This window comes from Artemia sp. Qi Xiang Cuo, chromosome 3 (genome assembly GCF_049724085.1).
Source record: "Artemia sp. Qi Xiang Cuo chromosome 3, ASM4972408v1, whole genome shotgun sequence".
NCBI classification, from domain to species: domain Eukaryota; kingdom Metazoa; phylum Arthropoda; class Branchiopoda; order Anostraca; family Artemiidae; genus Artemia; species Artemia sp. Qi Xiang Cuo.
The window spans coordinates 32,697,113-32,708,310 of NC_142796.1; the positions used below are offsets into that span (position 1 = coordinate 32,697,113).

At 35.7% G+C, this 11,198-nt stretch overlaps 1 protein-coding gene across 2 annotated transcripts in view; it reads left to right on the forward strand.

Moving 5' to 3' along the window:
- Positions 1-10,820, forward strand: part of Drat (Death resistor Adh domain containing target) — an 84,153-nt gene extending 73,333 nt beyond the window's left edge. For both annotated transcript variants that reach the window (XM_089085746.1, XM_089085747.1), the window contains one exon: positions 9,569-10,820. In XM_089085746.1, the coding sequence (XP_088941872.1) occupies positions 9,569-9,676 (108 nt within the window). In that variant the 3' untranslated portion in view covers positions 9,677-10,820. The remainder of the gene's footprint in view (positions 1-9,568) is intronic.
- The last annotated feature ends 378 nt before the right edge of the window (positions 10,821-11,198 follow it).

Here is an 11,198-nt window from a genome sequence, read left to right on the forward strand (position 1 = left end):
AAAAAGCGTAGAAAATTTAACTGTGGCGGGGGGGGGGGAGTCCATACTACTCCTACCAGCTATGAGTTGCTCTAGAATTATGAAAAAAAAGAATACGCACTGAGATAAAATTTTGCAAAAGCAGTGAGGGTTTATACGATTTAGTTTAAAATTAAGGGTTTAATTATTTTATCAGAGATTTTACGATATCTAAAATGATATAACTTTTCTTGCTTTATCGCTCAATGGATGGATCTCGAATTTTATATAAATAGTATAGCTTTCCTTGCTTTATCGCTCAATGGATGGATCTCGAATTTTCAGCTTTTATTTTTAGTAGAATAATGAAAAATTATATAGATAATTCAAGAGCTCTTCATAAAATTTTCCTGATAAAAATCCTGAAGAGATGAAAGGAGATAAAATTCGCCTGATGAATATTCTCTTGATAAAAAGGGGAAAAAACTATTAATAAATGAGGTGTACATTTAAAAAGTGTTAGTGGATTTGAAAACAACGCTTTACAAAAAAAACTTCAAAGGAGAAATTGCAACGGACCGTCCTTGTTAAACTGTGTTCCTGATAATTCAAAAATGCAGCCTTAAAAAAATAACAGTTTAGGGCAGGGGCGTAATTTTGTTGAAATACGGGGGGGGGGGGCAAATTTGGAGCCACTTTTCCCAAACCAAGTGACAATGAGAGTGAAAACTGAAAAATTAGCCATATAGTATCATAAAGGTAAAGATATACTAAATAAAACTGACCCGTTGCTGTGGATGCTTGATTAGTTTTGACCAGATTTTTGAAGAAACTAAACTTCAGCTGGGGGAAGGGGGCAAGCTGGAATCGGGGGAGGGGGGCAAATTGATGTCGGGGAAGGGCGGCTGCCCTCCCCCCTGTCCCATAGCAAACTACGCCCCTGACTTAGGGTAAGGCAAATGTAATTAGGGGGAAGCATGCTTTTAAATAATACTGATACATTTTTAATATAATCGTAATGTTAGATACATTTCATTCAGCCACTAGATCGTTAGAACTTGAAGTTCTACGTACATTTCTGAATTTAAGTGTAATTTTCGATTTCATCAAGTTTTGTTTTAGTACGAAAAGTTAGGTTCCATTTAACCCCCCCCCCCGAATTCTACCCTACAATTGAATTAATCTGAAATATATAAGAAGGGTTAAATAGCAAATTGTCTAAAGCTGACTTAAAAGCATGAGTTATATTCAATTATAGAAAATGTGTACGAAATCGTAAGTAAAACTGTTAACAATGTTTTAGTAAAAAAAAAAGTTTCGAGATTGACTGACACCACTTGTGTCTTTTTAGTATTTTTTGCATCTTTATATTTTTTTATTATATTTTATTTTATATGTTATTATATATTCTTGGTTTTTCATTATACTTTTAGTATTTGGTATTGTATACTTTTAGTATTTTATTTGATTTACTTTTCGTCCCATAAAGAAGACCCAACAAAAAAATTTAAATGCTCCTTCATTCTAAATATAAAAATACTTCTTTATTGCATCAAACGTGCATATAAGTCTCATATAAGTCTCGCTGTAAGTCTCTTTAATTTCAGTCTTGGAAAATACATGAAACTTCAAAATACTTTCAATATAATCCTTTTATATTGGAGTAAACATTCGATTGAATGTTCCGTTTCTTGTTATTTGATTCCCATGTGGTGCTCTTAAAAGGTATCTCTTGCAGTCCTACTTTGAAAGGGAGTTTGATCTTAATATCCGTTTAGGAAGATATGTCTGTAAAAGGATATATTATGCATTCATATTTTGATTTAGTTGCAAATGGGATGTGATGGAAATTATTCAGTCATAAATCCGTTTTACAGTGGATATTAAATTAATAGGGGAGCATGGGAGCCAAATAATCCAAGTATGGTCAATACCGCCTTCGAAATTCAACAGCTAAAGCCTCCAAGAAAGCATATTTTCACCCAAAATTTTCTAACTATCTGAGAGAGGTTCTTCAGATAAATATGAAAGAAATAGAGGGTCAGAATTCCCCCGCTCACCCATCTCCCTTCATCTGAAGGAACATTTTAGGACAAATTTTGGATTATGGATGCTGTGGGGTGACATAAAAAGATTAATTTCATAAGTTTACGAGTACAGAAGGGAGAGGAGCGTAAAGGGTATCCCCTAAAGGTTTGCTTGAAGAAATCGTGAAAATGATTATCCCTAAGTTTACCCCCCCTCTTGGAAAAACATTAAAAGTATGGACTTGAATCAATCAAACAATTTATTTTAAAAAAAAACAGAAATGGATGGTTATCATCCTTGTAGCAATGTTATACGCAGGGGCGCAGCTTCAGCATTTTTATTGGGGGGAGGGGGTAAGAGGGGCTCATATCCGGATAGTCAAGGGACGTGGGCTATATAATAATTTTTATCCCAATTATGGGGGGGGGTAACTCCCCCCACCCCAGAAACGACGCCCCTGGTTATAAGAATATTAACCTTTAACATAAACAACAGGGGGCTGATGAGAGGGATGATAATCTCCCTCATGTGTGAGAGAGCCGTGGAGCAAGCAGTTCGCATTAACAAACTGTCAGTAAAGAGCAAAAAAAAGAAGAAAAAAGAGCGAGTAAATAGAAATATAAAATCAAGGCTTTGATGAGTGAAGCTAAATGGGGTTCAGAAGTAGGGACACCAAAGAGAAACACAAAGCATATTCATACAACATTTTTATGTTTGCAAAGATCCTTTATCCCCTGACCAAGATTACTTGTCCTTCAGGCTTTAAATACGTAAATACGTCAATGATTATGAGGATTGCTAAACTGAGACCTTACAAATAAGATTCAAGGGTGGTCCGGAATGAGGGGAGGGGGATGAAACCCCCTTTTGTTTTGCTAAATTATATCAGTCGTCCATTTTGGTCTCATCCAAGTTTTAGGGCCTCATTTGGCTGAGAGACTGTCCGATTTGTTTTTCTTCGTCCGCGAATGACTGTCAGATTTTCAAACTCCCCTGCCCCCCTAGCTTATTTTGGCAGTATATTGCTTCAGTCTTAGCGCCCATTCAAAGACAAACTGAGTCGTTTAAGTTAAGATATGGACATGGAATGTGGATCAAACTTTGACTATGTGGGGAAAAGAAGGCATGACATTCGTAAACACAATGGAAAAGCAACCAGAATTCAAATGACAGGGGCCCAGCGAAACCATTTCGAAGCAAGTGTATCCAAGACAGTGATAAAAGCTTGATTACAAAACAAGGTTGAACTGGATCCAGCGTTTGAAAAGAACAATTGAGATTTGGTCGTGTACCCGGAACTTGTTTACCAGGACAAGAATGGTTTTGGAGACGCTGGCATGGCTCACTCAAGTCGAGAGATAAGTTTTTGGCTGCGTTGGTAGTGTGACAGCAGATCTGTGTTCCTCAGTCTGTGGGAAGCAAATATCAGAAAACTCTGGCAACTTGAAAATAAACTCTGATCGTAATTCATTGCGATTAAAGAAGTACACCTCGTTCGGAGCATTGTCTGTTGCGTCTCTGACTTTGAGTCAGCGAAACTGAGACAAGTGTTAATTTCTGCTAAACCTAAGTTAGAGGTATGATCGTAGAGGAAGATAGAGGCAGATAAAAACATTGCAGATGTGCTTTGACATACTACGCCAAAATTAAATATATACTCCTCTATAGGGTAAAAGAAACATAGGGGAGGAGGTTTGTTTTACATCCGGGATGTCTAGGGATGATATCAAACGGGTAACTTCTTATAGTGGTAATTTTATTCCGCTTTGGGGAAGAAGATGATATTTGGGAAGGGTTAGAATGAAGATTGGACCTTATAGTTTTTCGATGTGTGAAGAGCGGGAGGAAAATTGACTGCATTTTGTGGGAAATGTGTGGAGTTAAGGGATTTGAGGATCGAAGTTTTTGAGTTGATGGGGGGGGAGCTATTGGTGGAAAGGATATTGGGGAATGGGTGCTTTATAAGCATTAAAAGTCAAAGCATAGAAGACTTCATGCTATTAGTCAACACAACGCGATTTTTTTTTTCATTTTTCGCCAAGATGGAGTATATTATACTCCTGTATACATCCTCTACTCCTCTGTGTTTCCTATAATCCTCTGTGTACATTCATGTATGTGTAGAGGGCATAAATAAATTAGTATTATTATTATTACTATTATATGAGTAGTTTCTGGCTCCAATGACATTGTTAAGACCGTGTGGGAAAATTCTTCGTTGAACGCAAGGGATTTAATGGTATAAGTAGAAGAATAATCCACATAGTCTTCTGTGTTGGATCTGTGCGCGGGACAAACAGTCAGCTGATATGAAGAACTACAGAGGCTAACATTTTGGCAACTAGTGGAGTTGTCGAAAATAACGGTACCAACTTTGAAAGTGTAGTTCGCAAGGATTTAGGGATAAAGAAGCCATTCTCTAGCGAAAACCAGAGGAAATATTAATGGTCCTAATCAACTAAAACTGTGTCTATTCCCAGCAGATAGGTCAATATAAAAAGGAAACAATTTTACTTTCACTCTGGCTGGTATGAAAATTACCAGTACTTAAAGTACAGTATCGAGAAAGATGTGGCCTTCTGTTTCGTGTACTCACTTTACCCTAGTGGTCTGGGGATTCCTACTTGATAAAGGCACTTGAGCAAAGTTTTTGCAACAAGCCAGAGATGAAAATACAAACAGATAAATTTGACATTTTTGTTTAATGTGCATGAGTACTAGTGACACGGCATTGCCATTAGAAGAGGTGAAGAGTAGAAGAGGGCGTTACCATTAGAAGAGTTGAATACAGCGAATTTTTTCAGTTTGTTCGATTTCTAGTGAGGTATCTGCCTGCCCATGGAGCTTGGCTATAGCTTGGTATCGACCATACAAAGTTACCTTTCTAAACAAACCTCCCTCGAAACGAGTTCATAAACTTGTTTCCATCACAAGTTAGGGAGAAGAATCTTGATGAAGTTTCGGATTCAAAATTTTATTCTTTGATTGCGGATACGACACCTGGTGCTTCGCATTCTGATAAGCTTGCAGTCACAATCCGCAAGTCGCAAAGCTCCCTTGTGTGATCAAGAAGAGAAGTAACTAGCCAGTTTTCTTTCCTTTGCTTTTCATTTTGTACAGAATTCCCCTAGATAAAATAGTTTTTTAATCGTATGACTATGCAAGTGTAATGTCCACCAAGTTTAATGGAGCCTAGAAGAAATTGTCGGAACTTCTCAATCGCCTATTATCTTATCTTCCCTGCTAGGCCCACAGACTAAACAGCGTTATAGAGCATAGTTGCAATGCAATTCACCTCTCTTGATTACACAGCTATTCAATATTCTAGAGGAAATATTTATGTTCTTTGCTTCATCTACAAAATGTTTTGCCACCCTTAAAAAAAACCTTTCTTCCACTCAAAATAGCCTTGATTTCTAAAACTTATTACGGACCCAGTGGATTGCAAGGGCTGAAACCATACAAGCAGTAGCTATTTCTTTTGAAGCAATAGTCTCGGCTCTTGATGAAATAAAACAGACGAAAAACTCCTATACAGAGACAAAAGGAAAATTCTGCGGTCTTCCGAAGAGGATTCTCAGTCTCGGATTTGTCGTCTGCTTCATGTTCATGAAAAACATCATGTGCAAGGCTAAGGTTGCAACAGACAAACTTAAAGAAGAGGATATAAACACCATCGATACAATTGAGATGCTTGAAGCTACGTAGAAACTTCTTAAAGACCGTCGGGAGAAGAAATGAACGGTTTAATTGACAATGTAGTGCAGTTTGCCAATAGAACGGGAGTTTATCCAGAGACCGGTTTCATCAGACATCATCGTTGAAGACTTGGACCGTGCCGTTTTGATAGCTGAACTCAAAGCCAAGCCGAGATCATAATGTATAAGTTCTACAGACAACATTTAGAATCTTGCTTGATAAGGTGACTATGATCATAGGAGATAACCTCATGGCTTGTCTTGCCTTGTTTCAGCCATTCTGCTCCTTAATCCAGCCCCATTTAAAAATAAGGATATCAGTTGCAGATATTGATCTAGAAACTGTTTTTCCCAAAGCAGGTGAGCTCCAGCAATTGCTTTAAGCAATAAAATTTCAGTTCAAATGCTTCGAAATGCAATCAGTAAATGAACTTCCCGTAATTACCAACTAGCTATATTTGTTTTATTCTAGAATACTTTTAGGAAAACACTTTTCAAATTGTAGCTTAAGAAGGCGCCTCCTAATGGTAGCCCTCCTAATATATAAATAACTTTTGCTCGATTTTTGTTCTTTACTCTAAAAAACTTGCTTTTGCTTTATTTGATAAAAACATGAACTTAAGTTCAATATTGACCATCTTCAAGCTGTATCCAGTCTAATGTAATGTCTCGTGAGCAATAATGTTGCACAACTTATTTTCTTAAAGATTATTAATTTTTGGTCAATTGACTTGTAGGTAGAACCGTACCATGGAATTGAAAACTTTGTTTTTCTTTGAGAAAGAAAGACAATTAAATTCTCATTTCTGAAATGATGTTGACATGTCCGGTTCATATAGAAAAGAAATAATAATTGTCTGTGGAAAACCGTCTTCTCTGAATTGAACATCCTAATCACGTCACTGCATTGTTCCTCTTGTTGAATAGGAAAAAAAATGACAGAAGTTGATTTTCTTCGGTTTCCGATGAGGGAAAAAATCGAACATCCTTTGTTATTTTTCGTTTTGTATCGAAGATTTTGCTTTGTTATTGAAGTCTTTTATGTGTAAGTGTTGAAACACAGCCTTTTTAAAAGTTATAAAGACATTTGTATCTTTGCGTAAAATAAATTGTAATGTCACAAATAGTACTCTTGGCTAGCAAGCTTTTTAGTTTTTTAAATTTTTCTAAAAAAAGACGATGCTCTTTTTGATTATTCATTTTCACTATTTCCTATATTTATAGGCTACGATCGATTTATAATATTCGTGTCAAGTTAGAGTAGCTTTAGATGGACGCCACTACTTTTTTATTATCTTTTTCTACTCATAGCCAGGGCAAGCCAGCTAGTAAAAAAGCTACATTTTGCGCCTTTTGACCTGGACATGAAAGTAGTTGAGACTTGTAGCTACTCCTACCAGGATTCGAATTTTTTTTTCTTAACTTATGCCACTGCTAGTAACTCATCTCAGAAGTAATTTACTTGGGTCCAAAATAAATGTGAACGCTCTTCGTTCACTCCACTTATTCAGAGCTTCGCTCTTTGCTCCCTCCCATGAACTTCTTATTTCTTTTAAATCTTTTCTTATGATCTCCTCTCATCCCATTCGAGGACATCCAGTATTTCTTTCGTATTCAATATATTTAGTATTTAACTGATTTCCTAATTTTCTTTTCGTTCAACATCAGAGCATTTGAAAGCATTTAACGCAAATTTGAACATCAGTAACCCATCCAATATCAAAATGAAATTTAAAATAAATATAAATGTATAGCTAGTCAAGCGGTAAAAAGCAAGAACAAGGAATAAAAAAAATACATTTCCTTAATTTTTTATTGGTTTTACATTGTTATTTTATGTACCCCCATCCCTAAAAAGCTGGATTTGCTGTTCTTCCACAGTCGGAAAAAGCCAAAGATCATGTATGGAAAACAAATTAGCTTGTACAGACCGAAAAAAAAAACTTTTAAAACCACCTACTCTGTTACACATACTCCCTTATTCTGCATGTAAAGACACAGATTTGTAAATCCCTTCCATATTTTCACAATCTTAGAGGAATCTCCCCTACCCCACTTGCCTGTTGGTTTGATAGTAACGAAATATTTTATGCATTTGACATTTACAAATTTTATCGTAGACATTAAAACTTTTAACCTTTTGCTATTAACATTGCTCTCCTTTGCCCGATTCTGCTCATCAAGTGTATTCTTTGGACGCCAAATTGCTCCAAGTCTATTCCTCCAATTGGTAGAATCAAAATTTCCTTCTCCTAATGACCGGATAAATGCTGCGGAATCCTGGTATGACAACTTTACTTTTGTCTCAGAGATATATTCAAGGATGCTTGTTATAATCCCTTGGGAAATCCCTGTGAAAAATTCACCACCCTGGAAAATTCCTCCCCCCCCCCCTGGAAAATTACCCCCCCTCCGTGCAAAATTGAATGGCCAAAGAGAGAGTACAAGCGTCACAAATAGTGACGCTTCGCATCACTATTTTACCGACTCAAATTTTTCATCTGACTGGCTGAAAACATGGGAGGAGGGCGCGTCCCCCCTCGTGCCAAACTTGACACCCCTGCCGATATTTATAGTACATGATACCAGTTCACCACTTGAGATCAAAGCAAATTTGAAATTGACAGAGCAAGCATCCAAATAAGCAAGCATCAGCTTAAGTAAGGGGAGTTTATAAAAAGTCATCAAACCATGTCCAAAAAAACTATTGGGTATTTGCCACTATCTTCACTTTCTAGTCTGAAGTACCTTTACTTGTGTTAACTACATTGACTATTCAGGAACGAATGTGCAACCTTGTGGCATCACGTCCTCTGCAAACGAGCAGCTCAACATATAGCTTTTGACGTTTTTAAATCGGTTGGTTGTCGCAGAATTTTATTTATTTTCTGCTGATCTTTTAGGATCATCGGTTTGGTACGATCACCCTTGGAAAAAAAACGCATTCGCGATCTTTCTTCTGGGGAAAAAAACGTAAAATTGCATATTTTTTTGGTAGATAGGAGCTTAAAACCTCCACAGCGGAGTTTTCTAATATGCTAAATGTAATGGCGAGATCTTCATTAAGATTACTTTTCTTATGAAGGTCTTTTCCCAAATTTTTAAAAGTTACACAACTTTTATCAGGCCCGTAGCGTTTGAAGTGTAACATTAATCTTAATGAATTGCATATATATTTGGAATCAGCATTAAAATCCAATTTTTTTTATATATTATTTTTTATCAGCATTCCTTTTTTAGAGTTTTGGTTACTATTGGTCCGAATCGTTCCTTACTGACAATTTGTCACCACGAACTGTTTGGCTCTGCACCATATATTTTACGTGTGTTTTAGAATATAAATAGAGTATTCCAGAATCGCTAATTTTATTCATTCGTTTTGTTTGTCTTGATTTCCGTTTGGCTGCTCTATATTCAAATGGGTAATCTTTTTTTTTCGGGTGGGGAATGCGCCGGACTCCATATTCAAGGGCAGAAGATTCCGGTGACCAAAGAACTACTGTATCGTGTCGCTCGAATTGTTAAATTACGCCTACATATTTTTGCAGCCCCATAGATGTGGAACGTATTGGTCCGTGTCTATCCGTATAATATATTGAACGAACTGATTTTGTGGAAGCGGGTTTTTTTTTTGTAAACAAAAAAAGAAGAAAAATCGCACGCCACTCTGATCTCATTACATTTATGTAAAAGAAGCACTAATATAATCTTCTATACAAAGAAACATACTTTTTTCATACATTTTTAGACATCTATCTTGCTACTGGGAAGCTTGTGAGTCTCACCTTACCCCTGCATACCTAATTAATGGATAAAAACCCTTGTGTTGGTGTGCTATATTACAATTGTTTTGATCTGAGCTCACGAGCCCTTTTTCACTTCAGGTGATTCCACCTCCATTCTCTGTGTTCCCTGCTGAAGATGCATGTGAAGTTATCAAAAAGATTTGCAATGCCGAAATACATGGTCATGCCATACTCCAGTTCTCATAGACAAACATTTGGCGTAAACGTAGCTTTACTGTGTATGATATAGGCTGTGTTTCATGTCCGATACCGGTGTATATATTGATACCAGTGTTTTCAGTTCTCAGTGAAATTATTTTAATGCTATGTAGTTAAAACATTGTTGTCATGAATTAAGGTCGCTTCATATGAAGTTACTTAATTATTAAGTAGTCTATGAAAATAACTAGTTTGAAAATTGACACGTATTTCGATAGTTGAAGTACAAAGGCCTTACTTCCCTGATGATAAATCGGATTAAATCCTGACACAAAGAGTAAGATCTTATTTTCCTAGCCTCTTTCGCCTACCATCAAACTTTCTTCTCCTTACGACTGAAAAGTAAGAAGTTTAATGAAAAATACAGTCAAATTGTTCTCTTATTGGTGGAAAAGCATGGTTACATAACTGATTGTTGAATTATCAGGTTGTGTATCAGAGAAATAAGGCCAAAGCAATTTAGTGACCCCCAAAGGCGATTTATCTGCGCTGCTTTTAGTCATGAATCTAAAAATTTAGGTGAATAATAAATTTCTGAAAAGGATAAAAAATATTGGAAGAAAGAAGACTTGGTAACTCATTAAATTTTATCTCTTCCGGTATATATATTGATACCAGTGTTGTAAGTTTTCTTTAACCTTATTTTTTGCTAAGTAGTTATTTTTTAAACATAGTTAGACCATATAGTTCTAGATTAAGATCGCTTTATATACTGTTTCTTAGATTATAAATAGTACATGAACTTAATTTTATTGAAATTAGTTTTTATAACACATATAAAAATCTACTCTGGAACACACTTGAAGAAGGAGAAAATATTAAAAAAAAAAAACGAAAAATAAGTTACACTTTTAACAATCAGTAAGTATAAGGGCAATTCCTTAAAATTATGAGGTATCTGAAAGGAATGAGGCCCCTGTGGCTACAAACCTGGGATAATGCTTTCGTTTGGTAAATTTATTTGGGTCAAAAATCAGTAATAAAAAAAGAAGGTATATAAATACACTTTTGGGGGCCCCTCCTCCCTGAAAAGTAAACATCTAATATAAACGTTCCCTTGAAATTTTAGCTGTTAGAATATATGAAGATTAGCTGTATACTTCAGGAAATTTGATTTTTTTTTTTTTTTTTTTTTTTTTTTTTTTTTTTTTTTATATATATATATATATATATATATTTCCAATTCACTAAGTTCTTATGATCCTAAACGCGTTTTGAAAGAGCTTGTTTCATGTCGTGGAAGTTCACGTTAGAATTAGTAGAACTTTGTTTTAGCTTAAATAAGCTAACTCTCACCTCCCCTATCGCTCCAATCACTGCTGAGTTTACCTTTTACTAATTATTTGTTAATTATTGTAAAATTCTTTCCCCTTCTGAAACTGCCTTTGCTTTAAATGTGTTTGAAGATCTAGCGAAGAATAATTTACGTTCTGACTTTTTTTAATCACAGATCTTAAAGACGTTAGAGTTAACTCTTTAATCCATAACTTTTAAGTTAATTTTCAATTTA